This window comes from Dama dama, chromosome 11, assembly GCF_033118175.1.
Source record: "Dama dama isolate Ldn47 chromosome 11, ASM3311817v1, whole genome shotgun sequence".
NCBI lineage: Eukaryota > Metazoa > Chordata > Mammalia > Artiodactyla > Cervidae > Dama > Dama dama.
In genome coordinates, this window is record NC_083691.1 from 91,757,942 (window position 1) to 91,778,548 (window position 20,607).

The 20,607-nt window shown below is 41.5% G+C and overlaps 1 protein-coding gene across 12 annotated transcripts in view; it reads left to right on the plus strand.

Moving 5' to 3' along the window:
* Positions 1-13,954: 13,954 nt before the first annotated feature.
* The window catches only part of ALMS1 (ALMS1 centrosome and basal body associated protein), a 207,591-nt gene continuing 200,938 nt past the window's right edge, over positions 13,955-20,607 (plus strand). For all 12 annotated transcript variants that reach the window (XM_061155716.1, XM_061155719.1, XM_061155721.1 and 9 more), the window contains exon 1: positions 13,955-14,248. In XM_061155716.1, the coding sequence (XP_061011699.1) occupies positions 13,961-14,248 (288 nt within the window). In that variant the 5' untranslated portion in view covers positions 13,955-13,960. The remainder of the gene's footprint in view (positions 14,249-20,607) is intronic.

Consider the following 20,607-nt stretch of genomic DNA (forward strand, 5'->3'; position numbering starts at 1 on the left):
CTGAGAGCCAAAGGTGTAAAAATTGTAGTGTTACTTCTCAAAAGTACATCTAAATTGTTCCCTGTTCTTCCATTATTGGCTCTATTGGTTTAGTGGTCTTATTATCCAAGGAATGAGCATTACCTCCATTGGACAAACAAGGGTTCCACTGAATTGAAAGTCAAAACAGTCACCTGACAATTTTGTGCTCTTTATACACCTGGATTAACAGGTCAAAAAGGAGGTTACTCTTCAACTGCGGATTACCAAAGGGAAATAATATTATCAAAGAGAACTAGGAACACTGCCACAAGACTGAGTGACAAAAGAATATGTCTGGAACACAAGTGATCCTCTGGAACACTTCCTAACAATGACATATGCTGCAATAAAAGGCAGTGGAAGATTATAACAACCTTATATGGGAAGGACCCCCCAGAAATGGTGGTTTGGGTCACCCCAAGGGTAAAAAGCCCAGCTGGCTGAGATGCGCACTGAAAGGGAACACGAAATAGACATTATAGAATCATTATAGTGCTGTGTGACTTGTGCTCAGCGACAAGAGTGAGGGTACTAGCAGTCATCCTGTTTTCCTCACTTTATGCATGTGTGTGTGTGTGTTAGTTGCTCAGTCAGGTCTGATTCTGCGACCCCATGGACTGTAGCTTGCCAGGCTCTTCTGTCCATGGAATTCTCCAGGCAAGAATACCAGAGTGGGTAACCATTCCCTTCTCCAGGGGATCTTACTGACCCAGGGATCAAACCTGGGAATCTGCGTTGCAGGCAGATTCTTTACTGTCTGACCCACCAGGGGAGTCCTCACATTATGCATATGCATATGTAATTACTTATGTGTGAATAAATACCTTTTAAGAGCTATCCATCTTAATTTTCCTTGTATCTTTCCCCTACTATTTTATATAACACAAATGCTTTGTTATCTGATGCTGGATAACAAACCAACTCAAAGTTTAATGGCTTAAAACAAAAAGTTTATTACCTTCCACAATTCTATGAGTTGACTGGGTTGTTCTGACTCATGTAATATGTGAGCTAGACTATATCTTTTCAATAATTAAGTTGACCAGAGTCATTTCTATTGCTTATATTCAAGAAACACCAATTGGAACAGAAATTGTTACTTGAGAGTGTGTTCCAAGCAAAAGGCCCTTCATGAAATACGGTGTATTTGGAATAGATCATCTGACCAAGATAAGACAAAACTCAGTGAGACTCCAATTAATATTGGGGGACAAGAAAGTAGTAGCTCATGGAACTCAGTGGAGAAACAGAAAATTTCTATGGTAGCAGGTGCCTAGAATGAAGTCCAGAGCATGGGCACCTGAACAAAGTGGTCTTAGTGGTGGAGATGGATACTATTAATAAGTAGGAACTCAACAATATGAACTTCCTCTTACTAAATTTGATCTGCCTACCACCACAGTTATGCATTTAAATGCTGATAGTAGCATCTAGATGTGATCCAGTAGTATGGTAGCAACCCTCAAGCAGATCAGTGGGTTGAGATGGTAATTTTGTACTTAACAAAATTAGGAATAGAAACTTTTCGCATAGTCTATGTTGTCCTCATTGATTTATCATATACTAAAATTATTATTACATATATATATACATATATTCACAGGGAGACACATGTATACATGTATAAAACAAAATTTCTCTCTCTATATGCCACATATAAACTTTTAAAATTTGTTTAACTGATTATGAAAATGAAGCTATCAGTGGATTAAATTAGCCATCAATGGAAATGACTCATCCTAAGGGAGAGTTTGCCACCAGGAGCCAACTACAGTTTGGGATCATCTTCCCCTCCACCCACTCAAGCACCTGAGATGCACTCCACTTTCTGCTCACCTAATACCCCCAGGAGCCAGCTGGGAGAGGAAATGAAAGGTTCCCTAGTGGCCAGACATCTTTATCAACTTCAGTAAAACCAAACTTATTCTGAAGTTCTATTCAGAAACTTTTGACCAGCTACCTCAATTCAGTCTCCATTTATTTCATTCAACAATGCAAAACAGACAAAAATTCCTTCTCTCATGGAGCTTGTATCCTACTGGCAGCAGTGAGTTGGGGTGTGAATAAATAAGACATCAACAAACAGATTTTGGGTGGTGATAAGCACTAAGAAGAAAAATAAAGCATGGGTTAGGTGTGGGTGTATTGAGTTACTACAGAAGGCCTCTCTGATAAAATGAGCAGAGACTTTGTGGTTGTGTGTTCCAGCAGTGGGAATAGCGGGTGCAAGGGCCCTGAGGCGGGTGTGGACTTTGCGTACTGTGCAACAGTGAGGAGGCCAGTGTGACTGGAGTGGTGTAGGTAAAAAGGATGGGCAGACGTTTAGATCTGGAGATATCCAGGTGGGAGCCAGATCTTGTAGGCTCTTTTAGGCCTTGGTTAGGACTTTGAATTTTATTCTGAGTGAAGTTGAAAGCCCGGGTGGGGTTTGAATAGAGACATGAAATGCTTAAAGACTTGACTAGACTACCCTTGCTCTCCTGTAGAGAATGGTCTTTGATGGAAACTAGTTCTACACCTCTAAATTTCTTCACTTTCAGCCATATCTACAAAGGACAGCTCCTCCCATTTCCTCTTGCTGCAGGGCTTTCCTCTGCATATTTTTGCAAATCTTCTTAGCTTTTCTTCCTGCTGACCTCCTTCTTCCAAACCTGTCCCACAGTTGTTGAAAATCTTCCCTTGCCCCCATAGCTCCTCACTTCATTCTATCCTTAACTGATACCCAGATTGCTTCTGTGGACACATCTGTCCCTGTCACCTCTGCAGGGAAGGTTGACCCATGTTCTACTTACAACTGAGCTAGGAGTTGGGGTGTGCCTGCTTCTCCTGGCCCACCGGAAGCTTCTATATCATAAGGTCAAACAGGAAGGGGCATAGACTGTATAGTCAGACTGGACTTGGAGCCATATTTCACCCTCTCTTACTGACTCGGTTATATTGGGCAAATTGTTTAACTTACTGACTTTAGTTTCCTTAGTTTCCTTATCTGTAAACTACTTTGCCAAATTGTGAAGATTAAAGGAGGCAATGATTGTAAAATACTCATCATAGTGCCTGGCACTCAAAAAACCTTAGATTTCCCTTCCCCCATGTCCCTTGGATGTTCATATTGCCCTCCTTGTCACTCATCTGGGTGGTGAGCAGGGAGAATGTGGTATCTGATCAGTCTCCTCTCTTATTCTGCTTCTGTCTCCATCCTAGGAGGTTTTAATGAGCACATAAGGAGACTCATTTTAGGAACGCACTATTATACCACACCTGAAGCCTTTTCAATGCCTGTGGCCACACCCTGGACTTTTGAAACACCAATAACTTGGTCTCCAGTCAAAACCTCCTCTTTCTCCACTCACCCCTTCATGCCATCTCACCATCATGTGCACTCAGTCTTCAAGAGCTTCTTCTCCAAGTCTGACAGCTGCATCCTGGGAGGCCACCTTCTCCCCCATTTGGCTTAGATTTCCTCCTGTGGATCAGTCAGTGAGAGTTTTTGGTTTCAAGCAAAAGCAGCTGGCTCTAGCTAGCTGCAGCAGAAAAGGAACCTCCTAGAGAGATTGTGTAGGGTTCTTAGAACCAGTGGGAAAGCTGAAAGACAGGTTTAGAAAAGGGATGGTATCATATATTAGGTTTATCATTCAATAAATATCTAGTACTTCTCCTCCATCAACCTCCATGGGAGAAATATGAAGTGGATGGGCCCATGTGATTTGCTTTGGTCAATAAAGAAGAAGGATTGGTATTTCCACTCACCTCTGAGAGCTTCCGACCTCCACTGGAAGGAGCATACTTTGGGCAACTTGCTATTTTCAATGTCTTTCTTTCCTTTGGGTCAGTTTTCTCAGCATACCAATATACTCTCCCATATTAAAAAACTCCAAACTCCCATATTTCTTTTCCTGCCCTAGCTACTACCTCATCAATTTCCTTTCCTTTCATGGCCAGATTCCTCCTTTCTATATTCAATATTTCACCTTCCTCACCCCCAATCATTTCTCAACTGCTGGATCTGGAGTTTCCTCTCACCATCCCATCAAAATAATTTCTTATGCAAGTTACCAATAAATGTCTTAATGTCAATTTCAATAGACACTTTTCAGTCCTTATTTTATCTTTCTGCTTCATTTGATCCTGTTGGTTTCCCCAGTCTTAAAACTCTTTGATGTCCCATTTTCCATGGTATCAGTCTTTTTCTGTTTTCTTCCTATCTCCCTGGCAGTTCCTTCTTAGTCTGTGTTCTCTTTTTCTTCTTTTGGGGATGTGTATATTGGCACATGTGCTTGAGCTATGACTTCCTTTAACATATATACACTCCTTGACAGTAGCACACACCTTCCTCTTTCTTGAGTCCTAGATCTGTATATACAACTGCTAACTGAACATCCTTCCTGGGTATCTCTCAGGCAACTAAAACTCAATATGCTCATAATTGAACACATGATTTTCCCCTTCAGGCCTGCATCTTCCTACTTCTACACTTGATGCTACCCAAAAGGCCGAGAAATGATGCATCTTCCTATTTTTATCATCAACTCAGTTACCCAAACAAAAATCTGGGATTTAGCTTTACTGTTTCCTTTCCATCTCTCTTCCCCACATCCAGTCACCAGATACTATTGATGTTGCTCCTTATGTAGCTTTTGCATCTGTTTTCTCCTCTCCTTTTCTACACCACTGTGTTCTTTCAATTATCATCTAAATTACTGTTGTAACTTCCTTAGGGGATCTCCTTTTTTTTTACCAGGGTTTTCATCACATCATCAGATGCTTTTATTTCTAAGGATAATGGGTGAAAAGATATAGGGACATATTTGTATAACTCAAAGATGCAACCATTTGTTTAAAGGATACTGTAGTTGAAGGATGACTTCAGTTTATTCTCTGAAAATCTCAGACTCAGGTTTGTCTTTCAGACTGTCCACTTGGAATGTGAAAGCTGCTGGACAGGCTTAAACATCTCAGATGTAGACATTGGGCTAGCTTGCCACCAGCTAATAGATCTACCAGTAATTACTTTCTCACTTACATGTTAACTTTATACATTCTTGATGAGTCATCTTTGGAGAAAGTAAGCCACTGTATACAATCACAGCAGAAGGAGTCAATGAGAACTCTGCTATACTGACCAGTCCCTGTCTTGGTTCAAACACTATAGATAGCAACAGCAATTAAAGTGACTTTAAAAAAAAATTGTGGTAAAAATCACAGAACCCAAAACCTAACCTCTTAAAATATAAGTACAGTATGTTATGGTTATCTCTATTATAAGAATTACTGAAGTTCCTCAATTCATAATTTTATTACTGGTTTCATGAAAAATATCCCATGATTGAGTCCAGGGATGTATTGAAAGTGAAATACAAGCAAGCCTGGACATTGATTTCAAAGGGGCAAGTCTGGCTAAGTGGCCCTATTGATTGTAACTCCTCTGAAGGCAGAGAAAGTGTCATTCAGTCTCTGTTACTCTGATATCTGGCAAAGTGATTGGCATTTAGTAGTTGGTCAATACTATTTGTGGAGTAAATGCCATGGGAGACTTGGGGCTGATCCAGAGCCACCAGTGTGATAAGGCGGAGCTTCAGGACTGACAGGGAGCTAGAGAGGGATGTAATTTGATTGGCTGTGTTGTACCCTGACTATCTGGGGGTAATCTGCTTATGTATACTTTTTCCCAATGTAAAAACAAAAGCTTGAACTTTTAAAGGCTTCGGTTTGAAAAGTGAATCCTTTGATGGGAGAAAGTCGGCTGACCCTGCAATTTGAAGTAGCCCCCTGAGTTTCATCTTTCACAGGCAGTAGGCTCAGTTTAATGACTCCTGTCACTGCCATACTGGCCTACATGCTTCAAATGTTCTGTCTCAATGGTCGTTGGAGACTCTTCATGGATTTCCTTTAGCACAGCTCTGGCAAGCTGGAGATTCATGATAGTTTTACAAACTAAAACTTCACCAGCCTCTGGCTCCAGGTAAGTCCAAGTTAATGGTAATCTCCCAATTCGGCTCTGTTCCTTCTTCAAATATTCCCTCATCTCCCCTTTGTCCTCAGGTGGTGGTGATATTAAAAGTATTTCAACAACTGGAATGGTGAGGGCATAAGCCAATCAAACCAGAAGCTTATATAGAAGATATAATAGGCATTAATCCTTCAGTTTTTCCATCCTAGGAAGGTAGGTCTAAGGTAGCAGAAGGTAATGGGAGTGGAGATGAGAAGGGTGCTTGAAGCCCTGGCTAATTACCAGTGAACATGGAAATATCTCAATATTCTAACAACCAATATAGCTGTACCTGTACACATCAGACGAGTATCAGCCCTGCTTCCAGATTTTCCTGGAAGTTGTCAGTCTGTCATTCATGACTTTCCTAAGAAGTCCAGCTAGCTGTCATGTCATGGGTGCAGGGCATTGCTGCCACCAGCAAGGGCAAGCCTCTCCCACGGTTACACTGCCTTCTCTGGGCATGGCTGTAGTTTCTCCTAGGTTGTTCATCTCTGGAACACTAACTCCCCCACTAGACACTATAATTGTTTCTGCTATTGCCTGATAGGCCCCGTGGTCTTCAGTGGGCATAAAAGCTGCCTTGAGCATTTCTGGACCTCACCACCAAAGTCTGGAAGCCCTCATATCTGATTTTCCAGATATTTATAGTGTAATAGGTGAGAATGTGTCTTGCTCCTTTTAAATTCCTTTTGTGAGAGGATCACCAAAGTAGCATTCATTTATTCACTCACTGGACAAATATTAAGGGCAACTATGTAGCAGGCATAATTCCAAGTGTTAAGGTTGTGAAAAATATAGGGTCTCTGCTTTCATGAAGTTTCTATTCTAGTGGGTAGAAACAGAAAACAGACAAACATATACAATGTTAGCTAATGACTGATGTATTAATAAAAAGGAAAATAAAGCAGAGTGATAAGAGAATGAAGGAGGAGGTGGGGATATAGATGCCATCTTGCTACTGCTACTGCTAAGTCACTTCAGTCGTGTCCGCCTCTGTGCGACCCCATCCAAGACCTCTGATGTCTGAGGTCTTTTAATAAAAAGTAAAAGAGTCTGCAAATGGGGATATCTAGGGGGATAGCAAATGCAAAGACCTTGTTGTAGTTTGCATGTAATCAAGTGTTTTGTGGTTTTAATGAATCCAATGTTTTTCACTTTTTACTGAATTCTGCCTTTTGCTCTACATTTGAACTTCAAAAACCCAATTAAGATTTCTTTCCTCCTTAGTAGACAACTTTTTGCTTTTTTCACCTCTGTTTATCCAGAAAAGGAGAAGAAGAAGAAAGGAGGTGGAGGAGCGTGAGGCAACAACAGTGAATATGGGAGGGGAAGGGAGGTCGTGATGCCCTTAACCCTGTTTCACTGCTTCCTGACTCCTAGATGAAGGATTGGACATGACCTGTGAGTGGGCCTGTCTAGTCTAAGCAGACTCTCAATCTTGTGGGCACACTGGACATGTGTTGTAGGAATCCACACCATTTATAATTGGCAAACTCCAATATTTTATGCACTCATTTGTGTAGTCCGGCTATAGGAAGTGTTAGGCAGGAACATGAGCTGTCAGTCTCAGCTGTCAGCCCCTCTGTTCAAGGTGTATGAGTAGGTCTCACCTTCCCCATAGGTCTCCACCTGTCTTTTTCCATTCTTTGGAACCCTGCCTCAGTAGATGGCTATCACAGATAATAACGACTTTTTTTTTTAGTACAATATCAGTATCTAATTTACACTTAACATTTTTAGCTAAGACCTTTCGCCACAATCTTAGGCAATATGTAAGGTAAACTTACTATGTATCTATATTCTTAATCTATAAACAATATTTGCACAGCACTCTCAGCCAGAACTGGAGTCACTACAATGTATTATGGCTGATAAAAGTGTGTGTGTCTATGGTTTCTTTTGTTTTTTAAAAAATATTTATTTTTGGCTGCACTGAGTCTTTGTTGCTGCTCACAGGCTTTCTCTCGTTGCGGCAAGCAGGGGCTACTCTCCAGATTCTCCAGTGGTGGTGAGCAGGCTCCTCACTGTCGTGACTTCTCTTGGGGAGCACAGGCTCCAGGTGCATGGGCTTCAGTAGTTATGCGGCACAGGCTTAGTTGCCTCTTGGTATGTGGAATCCCCCCCGGACCAGAGATGGAGCCTGAATGCCCCGAATTGGCAGGTGGACTCTCAAAAACTCTCAACCACTGGATACCAGGGAAGCCACGTGTATGTGGTTTCTGATGTCTCCAAACTTCTCTGTACTCTCTCTCTTCTATAAGACCTCAGACATCTGTCTAAGGTGGCTATGGTGGGAGATGAAACTAGGACTTAAGAGGCACAGTGTGAATAGAATCGCCACTCTCTTTTTGTGACTAACGCCCTCTGCTTTTGCATTGACTGCATTCTTATCTAGTTTCTTCTTTCCCAGAGAAACAGGAAGCTCTGAATTTTTATTTGGGCAAAAGTTGAATTCCCTAAAGAGATAACAGCTGGGAAGTAGTATGGAGAACGTAGGGAATAGGAAGAATCTGAATGATGAGGCTTGGGTTTTAATCTTACCATGGTAGGGGCCAGGTTTCTCTGTGCTTTCAGGGAAAAAGCATTCTCAGCTCCGGCCCTGTCTTCTTATGGCTGCACCACCTTTAACACCAGCTACTACTACTGCTAGAAGGAAACATCAACAGGGGTGCTTGCTTAGCCATAGAAGGATTGATGACAGGATTTGGCATTCCTACTTTCTAGCACAGTGCCTCGAACCTACAGAGCAAACAATCTTTGATCGAGAGATTTCTGCTTCAGAGCAGAAACCAGAATTCTAGCAACTGGGAATGCTCCCCACTCATAAGTTTAAAATCAGAAAAAAAAAAAAAAAAAAATCAGCACAGAACTTACATAGTTTCTTTTTTTTTTTTTCTCCATAGTTTCTTTAGTTTAATATTTCAGTGCTCTCCAGCCAGTGATCCCTGGAAACACACCTACAGGTAAAACAAAGTTGGATTTATTATTTGCTGCACCAAGGGAGAACACACACATCATGTGAAATTAAACAGTACCTCAGTAAGAAGATGTAAGGATCTTTAGAATTTGGGCTTGTGTCAAGTGGTTTTGAGGAAGGTTCAGAGAAGCAGGGCTTTACTCTGAATCAGACGATGTTAGGACAAGGGAATAATTCTATGAGTGAGTACATTAATGAATCTTATCTAGAAGAATGGAGTGAGGCTAGAGCTATAATTGTCGCCCAAATTAGTTGGAAAAGACAGATGTTTAGTATGTTTACAGCTTGCATAGTAACAGTGTTTCTGTCTGTGCTTAGACAAGTGGTCTTGTTTTTTGTATCACCTCATCACAGTCATAGAGTGACCTTGTGTGATGCTGGTGTTATAAGAAATTGATTATGCTCAATAGGAAAGTATCATGGCATAGCTTCAAGTGACAGGCCAGCTCCTAACAGCACTGAGGCTTAGTGATTAGTGTCAGACCAGTTTCCTGACCCAGAGGTTTGCTTTCTTAGTGCCCCTTCCCAACAATCTGAGTCAGAGGAAAGGTTAGCCCATGGATGTTAATACATTATATTCAGATTTCTTTTCTTTTTACTGTTGCTGAGATTATGCTGAGTCAGAAAATGGGCTGTAGTTGGACTAGGGTTAATCTCTCCCCATACTCCTGTTGTAGGATAAGTTATTGAATCACATGCTATGACAATGACTATGTAGTAACATTAGTACTCTGGACAGGATACAGTGAACAACTGCAAAAAAAAGCAGTTACCAGAAACAAAATGCTTATTCACATTCGTTGTAAGTCTGGAAGTCAGAGGCCCAGATTATAAAACCCTGGCAATGAAAACAAAGCCCAGAATAATTCAGCTGACTCTGTTTTAGGTTTTATCTTTTAGCCATGTTCTACTACCCTGAAGGATACCGATGCAGGAATAAGTATTGCTGAACACAAACTCCCCTGTGGCTAGCTATGAGGAAATCAAGGCCTATATGACTGTCCATAAAAACTCTGGCTAATGTATCCAAATTTAATTGGTTGAGCTTCTAAAGTAGAAGTTCGGTCATTTATAATGTCTGCTAAAGTCATGGGAAATGCCGGGCTGGATGAATCACAAACTGGAATCAAGATTGTCCAGAGAAATATCAGTAACCTCAGATACCACCCTAATGGCACAAAGTGAAGAGGAAACTAAAGAGCCTCTTGATGAAGGTTAAAGAGGAAAGTAAAAAAGTTGTCTTGCTTAAAACTCAACATTCAAAAACTAAGATCATGGCATCTGGTCCCATCACTTCATGGCAAATAGATGGGGAAACAATGTAAACAGTGATAGATTTTCATTTTCTTGGGCTCCAAAATCACTGTGGACAGTGACTACAGCTATGAAATTAATGACGACTTGCTCCTTAGAAGAAAAGCTATGACCAACATAGACAGCATAGTAAAAGGCAAAGACACCACTTTGATGAAAAAAATGCCCATCTAGTCAAAGCGATGGTTTTTCCAGTAGTCATGTATGGATGTGAGAGTTGGACCATAAAGAAGACTGAGCGCCGAAGAATTGATGCTTTTGAACTATGGTGCTGGAGAAGACTCTTGAGTCCCCTGGACTGCAAGGAGATCAAACCAGTCAATCCTAAAGGAAATCAGTCCTGAATATTCATTAAAAGGACTGATGCTGAAGCTGAAGCTCTAATACTTTGGCCACCGGATGTGAAGAGCTGATTCACTGGAAGAGACCCTGATGCTGGGAAAGATTGAGGGAAGGAGGAGAAGGGGGCAACAGAGGATGAGATGGTTGGATGGCATCACTGACTCAATGGACATGAGTTTGAATAAACTCCGGGAGATAGTGAAGAACAGGGAAGCCTGGTGTGCTGCAGTTCATGTGGTTGCAAAGAGTCAGACATGACTTTTCAGTCACTAGGTCTGAATAACAAAGTCAGAGAAAAATGTTTGCAGCATATTTTTCACTTGTACTAATTTTGCTATGGGAATTTCATTCACTGAGGACATACACAGAGAAGGTCAGCTTTCCCTCCTGGGAGTTCTCCCAAGAAGTCTGTGAGTCTCTGCTTGCCTCATTTGCTTGGTTTCTGGGTATCTTTCTCAGGGAAATATGAGCCACTGGAGGACTGGTAATTTTAAGCACCTGAAAACCTTTAACAATTAGATTCAATACACAGGGTAAGTTAGTAGGAGTGTATAAGCCTGCTGTTCATGTAAGAAGCAGTACTGTAGTGGGGGTACAGACTATACTGGGAGTATAAGTATTAAGTATATCAGGAGCAAGCCAGTAGTTTGTCCCTCAAGATGGGCAGGTTTCTTGGTTAAGTAAAATAGGTTTCTGCAAAGTGGGCTGCAGTATTTCTGAAGAGAACTATTGGAGCAAGGATAGCCCCAATATTAGTTGCCATTCCTGAAGAGCTAGATTTTTTTAATAAGGTTGTAATACCCTCAGAGAAGCCCAACAGGTTACAGTACATGGGGTCGCAAAGAGCTGGACATGACTGAATGACCTTCACCCTCAGAGAGACATTTTGTTGAGATGTGGATCAAGGTCTAATTTTTACAAGATTGAAGTTTGGGATTAATTACATGAGAAAAGCTTAAGAAACCAGAAGGGGCCTATAGAAGAAAATCTACACTATGAAGTGTTTAAAAGTACAGCTACTGAATTTTGTCAACAGCCAGTTTAATTAAGAGCATAGCTATGGTTTGAGAAATATATACTACAAGTATTGCTTTTCTTAAGCAGTAGAAAAGTACAGGGAGTCAAAAGTAAAAAGATGCAGATAAGGTAGATCATACTGAGAAATCATTTTGTTAGTTGTCAAAGTATAATAATAGGCAAGATTGTGGTAGGGTGAAGGATGCTGAAGAATCAGAAAATTAATCTTTTTTTGTTGTCATGGGCACAAGCTGTCCACTTCTATAATCAGCAGATTCTGGAGAATTCCCAAGAATCTTCAGTTTGAGGTCTTCTAATGGAATGGACGTCCTGTAGTCAGGAAAAAATGATGCTTATATTTTTGGCTGGGAAACATGGACCTAAGATCAATGCCTTGGAATATCACTGCTGGTCCACTTGTTAGCAGTATCTAATAAGGTCTTTTCCATTGAGGTTCAAGGGACGTTTTCTTCTGATATTTTTTCAGAAAGATCAAATTTCCAGGTTTCAGATCATGCAAAAGTTACTTAGGTGGATGCTTTGGAAATGCAGATTCTACCTATTGTTGATAAAGCAGGAATTATTATGTGGGCCCCCAGAGCAAGTAGTCATATCAGATTGTATCAAGGTAGAATTTAGTATTGAAAGTAGTTCCTAAATACAGGAGGCAGCCTATCGTTAAGTCAGAAGGAGATGCATATATCCTAGAGAGGTTCATGTTATTGCTATCAAGGTAAATAAAAGTTCTTTGGGCCTTGGAAGTTTGAAGATTTCTGAGAGATTTGATAATTAGTTTCATAGTTCAACTAGTTCTCTTTATTTTTCCTGACATTTGTGGATGATAAGGACAGTGGGGTTTCTAGGTAAATAGTAAAGTTTTACAGGATTACTTAATAACAGATTCAATGAAATGTGTGATCCTGTTACTGGAGAGGTACATTGAGATTTCTCAAGTCAAAATATAAAATAAAGCAATTTTTTCCCTATCATTACAGCCATAGCTCTCCAGCAAGGAAAAGCCCGAACCCACCATAAGAAGAATTGTACTTATATGTACTCAAATTTCATTTACAGGTTTTCCAAGGAGTCCTGAGGCTTTGGGCCTCCATATTCTATCTCTATAGTTTCCCCAGGATTGTGTCATTGGCAGATAGGACCTTCATTCTTGGCAAAGCCCCTAAATTATGCCACCACTGTCGGCTCTGCCCTGCCCCTTTCCCTCCTGTTACAATACCGTGAAGAATTTTTGCTGGACTTCACTTTAATTGTGTCTGTCTCCTTAGATAATAACAAAGAATCTCAAGATTCTTTAATTTGCCATTCATTTTATAGGCGTTCTTAAGGGATAGGGAAATCTTCGTTTTTAAAGCATTTTAAAATCATTGACTAACCCCCAAACATATGTATTATCAGTATAAATACTTCTACTTTATTCTTTATTAGCTGTAGGTCTGGGCAAAGGCAATAACTAGACTTACAGAAGACCTGCGATGGCATAAGGTAAGAGACTTTGGCCAAGTTATTCTTCTCAGCCTTAGATTCTTCCAATACAAAATGGTTATAACACTTGTCTCACAAATCTGTAAGCATTTAATGTTACTATTCAGTAGTCAACAAATAATACCTACCACTACCCCTTCACATGTTATCTCCCTTAATTATCACAACCATCCTATGCAAGGGCCTATTACCCTCATTTCAGAGAGGGTTAGTCTCACTGCTGTTAGCGGCCATGTTAGGATTCAAGCTCCCATCTTTCTGATACCAGAGTCCAGTTCTTACTTAACCCCTCTACTGCCTCTGACACTTTTCCACTGTTGGGTTCAAGTGTCCATAATACAGCCTGTCATACATTGAAAACTTTGAAAAATTTATAATTTGCAGGTTTGATAAGGTTTGTCCCAGAGTCTGATTGCCCCTTGGGGCAGGGGAAAATTCAGTTTTGGCCCGGCCCAATCGAGGACTAGATTCTTCCCTGTTCCGACAGGAGCCCTGTCTGGGTTTATTGTGAGCTTACAGTACTGTGAGCAAGACCCCAGCCCGTGACGGGGGCTAGGCGTCGGCTTAGCCAGCCCGCAGCTCAGCGCCGCGCGCCTTCCCGCCGGCCCCTTCGCGGCGTCCTTAGCAACGCGCGCTCACTCCCTGCCCCGCCCTGCCCGCCCAACACCCGGCCCGGCGCCAGGCGTCGGCGGTCTCTGCGCCTGCGCGCAGCCCAAACCGCCAGTCGTCTCTTTTCCCCTCCCTCCCTTCTCCCCTCCCCTCCCCTCCTCCTCCTCCACCTCCCACAGCGAGACGCCAATATGGAGCCTGAGGACCTACCATGGCCCGGAGAGCTCGAGGAGGAGGAGGAGGAGGAGGCGGAGAACTTGGACGAGGACGAGGTGGTGATGGTGGAGGAGATGGAGGAAGAGGAGAGACGGGAGCCGGAGGCGGATTTTAACTACGAGAGCCAGCGTCGGGAGAGTACGGACGACGAGGACGACGAGGAGGCCAAAGCCTGGCTGCAAGCGCACCCCGGCGCCACTTTGCCTCAGGCGTCTCTCCCGAGGCACCGCTATTCGGAGAGCGAGCTAACCAGCCCCGGGAAGGTGAGCTGGGCCGGGGAGAGGTATGGGCCGCCGGCGGGCAGGGTAACGGGTGGTCCCGGAGCGCTTTGCCTGTTCCCTGCCGTCTGCCTCCTGCTCGCCTCCCGTCACGCTGCCTGACAATAGTACATCTGCTTTTAAAGGCTTTTAGGGGCCTTGTCGCTTCCTGGGCCCCGACTCTTGCCGAGTACTCCAAGTCTCCCGTCCTTTGAGGCAAAGATCTCTCTTGTTACCCCGTTCCAGTCCCCGGGCTTTTTGAATTACAGCAGATGTTCAGAGGAGTCAGTATTGTGGTTTAAGAAAAGCTGTTGGGAGGAGGTGGGGCTTATCCCCTGAGGGAGAGGAAAAGAGCGGTGTAGGAAAGGAGAGAATGGTTGCCCAGGGACTCTCTTGCTGGGGAGACAGATTATCTGCTTGAAGGGCGGGACTCCGCTTGAGGGAGCAGTGTGAATTCTGTACGACTGTTAGTTCAGTCGCTCAGTCGTGTCCGACTCTTTGCGACCCCATGGACTGCTGCACGCTTCCCTGTCCATTAGCAACTCCCGGAGCTTGCTCAAACTCATGTCCATTGAGTCAGTGGTGCCATCCAACCATCTCATCCTCTTGTCGTCCCCTTCTCCTGCATTCAGTCTTGCCCAGCATCAGGGTCTTGTCTTTTCTAAGGAGTCACTACTTCGCATCAGGTGGCCAAAGTGTTGGAGCTCCAGCATCAGTCCTTCCAATGAATATTCAGGACTGATTTCCTTTAGGATTGACTGGTTTGATTTCCTTGCAGTTCAAGGGGCTCTCAAGAGCCTTCTTCAACACCACTGTTCAAAAGCATCAATCCTTTGGCGCTCAGCTTTCTTTATAGCCCACCTCTCACATCCCTACATGACTGTTGGAAAAACCATAAGTTTGACTAGACGGGTCTTTTTTCGTCAAAGTGATGTCTCTGCCTTTTACTATGCTGACTAGGTTGGTCATAGCTTTTCTTCCAAGGAGCAAGCATCTTTTAATTTCATGGCTGCAGTCACCATCTGCAGTGATTTTGAAGCCCAAGAAAATAAAGTGTGTCACTGTTTTCATTGTTTACCCATTCAGTACCTACCTGAATAGTAATCTCTAGAGACTTCTACCAGTTGTGCTTTTTCAGCTTCTTTGTAGCCCTAAAGGGGTCCCCAGCAGGTAGGAGGGGCTTAGAAATGCAGGAGGCTTGTTATGCTGCAGCTCCCAACAGTCTGGAAAACTAGAAAGAGCTGATTTTATGGCTGGCTCCTGAAGTTTTGAAAATAACTGCATTTAATTGATTATTTTTCAGGGAGAAAGGAAAGGTATACAATTCAGATATCTAGTCATCAGACATTAAGTTTCTGTTCTGTGAGAGGAACATTGTGGGGACAAAAAGAAGTCTAGGGTTTATTGTTCAAGACTGCTCCTTAGATAAGGTGTCAGTTGGGTAGAATGAAACAAGATGCAGCAATGTAAAAGACAGAGAAAGACTATATAGACCTGTGCTGTTTATTATTATTTTTTCCATTTATTTTTATTAGTTGGAGGCTAATTACTTTACAATATTATAGTGGTTTTTGCCATACATTGACATGAATCAGCCATGGATTTACATGTGTTCCCCATCCTGATCCCCCCTCCCGCCTCCCCCTCCATCCCATCCCTCTGGGTCTTCCCAGTGCACCAGCCCTGAGCACTTGTCTCATGCATCCAACCTGGGCTGGTGATCTGTTTCACACTTGATAGTATACTTGTTTCAATGCTATTCTCTCAGAACATCCCACCCTCGCCTTCTCCCACAGAGTCCCAAAGTCTGTTCTGTACATCTGTGTCTCTTTTTCTGTATTGCATATAGGGTTATCGTTACCATCTTTTAAAATTCCATATATGTGCGTTAGTATACTGTATTGGTCTTTATCTTTCTGGCTTACTTCACTCTGTATAATGGGCTCCAGTTTCATCCATTTCATTAGAACAGATTCAAATGAATTCTTTTTAATGGCTGAGTAATATTCCATGGTGTATATGTACCACAGCTTCCTTATCCATTTGTCTGCTGATGGGCATCTAGGTTGCTTCCATGTCCTGGCTATTATAAACAGTGCTGCGATGAACATTGGGGTGCACGTGTCTCTTTCAGATCTGGTTTCCTCAGTGTGTATGCCCAGGAGTGGGATTGCTGGGTCATATGGCAGTTCTAGTTCCAGTTTTTTAAGGAATCTCCACACTGTTCTCCACAGTGGCTGTACTAGTTTGAATTCCCACCAACAGTGTAAGAGGGTTCCCTTTTCTCCACACCCTCCCCAGCATTTATTGCTTGTAGACTTTTGGATAACAGCCATCCTGACTGGCGTGTAATGGTACCTCATTGTGGTTTTGATTTGCATTTCTCTGATAATGAGTGATGCTGAGCATCTTTTCATGTGTTTGTTAGCCATCTGTTATGTCTTCTTTGGAGAAATGTCTGTTTAGATCTTTGGCCCATTATTTGATTGGGTCATTTATTTTTCTGGAATTGAGCTGCAGGAGTTGCTTGTATATTTTTGAGATTAATCCTTTGTCTGTTGCTTCATTTGCTATTATTTTCTCCCATTCTGAAGGCTGTCTTTTCACCTTGCTTATAGTTTCCTTTGTTGTGCAAAAGCTTTTACGTTTCATTAGTTCCCATTTGTTTATTTTTGCTTTTACTTCCAATATTCTGGGAGGTGGGTCATAGAGGATCCTGCTGTGATTTGTCGGAGAATGTTTTACCTATGTTCTCCTCTAGGAGTTTTATAGTTTGTGGTCTTACATTTAGAGTTTATTTTTGTGTATGGTGTTAGAGAGTGTTCTAGTTTCATTCTTTTACAAGTGGTTGACCAGTTTTCCCAGCACCACTTGTTAAAGAGGTTGTCTTTTTTCCATTGTATATCTTTGCCTCCTTTGTTGAAGATAAGGTGTCCATAGGTTCGTGGATTTATCTCTGGGCTTTCTATTCTGTTCCATTGATCTATATTTCTGTCTTTGTGCCAGTACCATGCTGTCTTGATGACTGTGGCTTTGTAGTATAGTCTGAAGTCAGGCAGGTTGATTCCTCCAGTTCGACCTGTGCTGTTTAATAACAGTAGTCTTAGCAATGTTTAGCTTTTTACATCTTAATTTGTTAGAATCAAATAAAATTAAAAATTCAGTGCCTCTGTTGTACCAACCACTTTTCAAAGTGCTCGGTAGCCACTCTTGATTAGTGGCTGTGTAATTGGGACAGTGCAGATGTAGAGTAATTTCATCATTACAGAAAGTTCTACTGGACATTGTTGCTGTAGGCTATTGATCATTAAAGAATAATAGTTGTTTTGCTTGGTAAATATTCCCGTCGGTACTCAGTTCATTGAGCATGTATTGAGCATTCAACATGGGCCACGCATTATGGTTTATGCTGTGGAATCTTGATGAACGGAAGATTGTTCTTCTGTTCTTGTTTCTTTTTTTCTAGTGTATGCACTTTAAAGAGGGAGGCAGACAAAATTCAGTTGGTCCAAGAAAGAAAAGTAAAAATGGTATGTCCTAATGTGTTTTGGAAACATTTAGTAAGGGAATCTGTTTTGTCAGGGAATCTACTCTGTCAGTGAAGTTGGGGAAGGCTTCCCTGAGGAAGTTACGACAAGCTGAGATCTGAAGACCTATCACAATTGACTAGTTAAAGGGAAAAGAAGCTTTCCAGCTGAGGGAAAGGCACATGGAAAGGTACTGTAGGTAAGAGAGTATGGCATTTTCAAGGAACCTGGAGCCAATATGGGTTGATTACAGACTTCAAGGCTCTCTATGTCACAGATTTGGAAGCTTTATCCCTGGAAGTCATTGAAATGTTTTTAAACAAAGAAATATAGGATAAGATTTGTGTTTCAGGAAGATCACTTTGTAGCAGAGTAGAGAACAGCTTTGATAACTGGGTGGGGTCGGGAGCAGCAATAATAAGTCAAGGATGCTGATTAATTAGGAGGTCATTGCAGTATTGCTGGGAACTGATGATATTTTGGAAGAGGGACATGTTGGATATAGAAAAGTAGACTGATTTAAGAGGTATTTAAGAAGTAAAATAATCACAGTGATACACTAATTTTACATTATTATTACACTAATGGTGGATTAGATGTGGAACACGAGGGCAAGGAAGTGTCAGGTTATTGGATAAATGGTTGTACCAAATATTGAAAAATGGCCAAGTTTATGGTAGAAGTGGGGTAGGGTGATGAGATGGTTGGGGTGGGTATTAAGATTATGGGTTTGGCTTTGGAGATCAGAGGAGGGATCTGGGCTAGACATTTCAAATTGTAAGTTATCTATATACGTATGGACCAGAACTAAAGCCACACTTGTGGATGAGATCTCCTAACTTTAATTTTGTTCTATGACTTCTTGTTTGAATAACTGTTAATATTTAAATTTAATACTCCTTGAAGATTTTAATTAAGCTCTTTTACCTCTTTACAGCTAATGTGACAAGATCTACCTGTGTAATAGAAGATACTGCTTTTTAGAGCCCAGAGTATTTTATCCATAGAGGTTTTTTTTTTTTTGAGAGAAATCGGATAGTCTTTTGTTTACTTTGGAGGGTTTATGAAGGTGTGGGTGATATGCTGTATTAAAGGTAGTTTTAAAATGATATAAAATGTATTAAGATAATTTTTTTGCTCACTAATATATTAAGATTTATTTACTAATATATTAAGATTTATTTACTAATATATTAAGATTTACTGGCATAAATTGGAAAATGTTTAAAGGAGAGACTTTTATATGTTTCTTGCTAGAAATTTATGAACTGTTAAGTTTTTGAAGATGAGTTTGTTGTGTAGTATTTAATTCAGTGTCTTCAAAGGATGGGGTTTCCCAGGTGACTCAGTAGTAAAGAATCCACCTGCCAAGCAGGAGATGTGGGTTCCATCCTTGGTTTGGGACGAAGAAGGAAATGGCAACCCACTCCAGTATTCTTGCTTGGTAATTTCCATGGACAGAGGAGCCTGGTAGGTTACAGTCCATGGGGCTGCAAAGAATCAGACATGATATAGTGACTAAACAGCAGCAGCGTTCAAAGGAAGAGACCAAATGATAGGAGACGTTAATTTCATTCAGGATAGCCTCAAGTTAAATGACAAAATAGTAATACTTGATTCACTCTCATATGTCTCTGACATGACAATAAGGATGTTCTAGTGGTGATTCGTAAGGTACTGATTAAGTTTGCAAGTCCAATTAATGACACTGAGCTACGGTGTGGAACTGTTTTAAGTTCAGTGCAAAATGTGACCTGCCTTACAACCAAGTCTTTAAAAAAAAAATTAGTTATTTATTTTTAGCTGAGTGGGGTCTGTTGCTGTGGGAGGGCTTTCTCTAGCTGTGGTGAGTGAGGGCTAGTCTTCACTGCGGCCCGCCAGCTTCTCATTGCAGTGTGCCGTCTTCTCATTGCAGTGGCTTTTCTTACTATGGAGCACAGGCTCAGAGTTGGGGGGCTTCAGTAGTTGTGGTGCACTGGCTTAGTTGCCTCTCGGCATATGGGATCTTCCAGAACCAGGAATTGAACCCATGTACCCTGCATTGGCAAGCGGATTCCTAACCACTGGACAACCAGGAAAGTCCCACAGGCAAGTCTTTTTAAGATTTTAGGGAAGTGAGTGATTCAGAGCCTTTACTTTGTTGGTCTTATGCCAGTTCTACAGACCATTCAACATGAACCGTTTCAGGCATCTCTACTTTGTAATTCCTAAACCTAAATTTCTGAACTGTGCTAGGGAAAATAATTCAATTCTGTGAATTGGTATCATAGAAGTTCTTGATCTTCAACTTTTTTTGTTCTTAGTTTTATTATTTATTTACAATAGTCTTTTCTTCCAGCTATATTGAGATATAATTGACATGAAGCACTTATAAGTTTAAGGTATATAGCATGATTTGACTTACATACATCATAAAATAATTATCACAAGTTGTCATCTCATATGGCTTAGAAACATAAAGAAATAGAAAATAATTTTTTCCTGGTGTTGAGAACTCAGGATTTACTCTTAGCAATTTTCATACATAGCATACAGCAGCGTTATTGTCATGTTGTACATTATAATTAGTACTTATTTATCTTATTATTGGAAGTTTGTACCTTTTGACCACTTGGTCTCCAGCTTTTAACTGGATCGTCAAGAGTTCTTGGAAATATTTTTATGTTTTCTTCTTCAGAGTCTTCTGCATTTTCACTCCTATCCTCTGGCCTTCATCCTAGTGTTGAGCTAGGCTCAACACTGGCTCAACCTAGTGTTGAGCATTCTCCTATCAGCAGGTTATCATTTCTTAGAAGGAGAGAAGCTTAGGCCTGAACTCCTTCACCTTGCTAGTCCCCA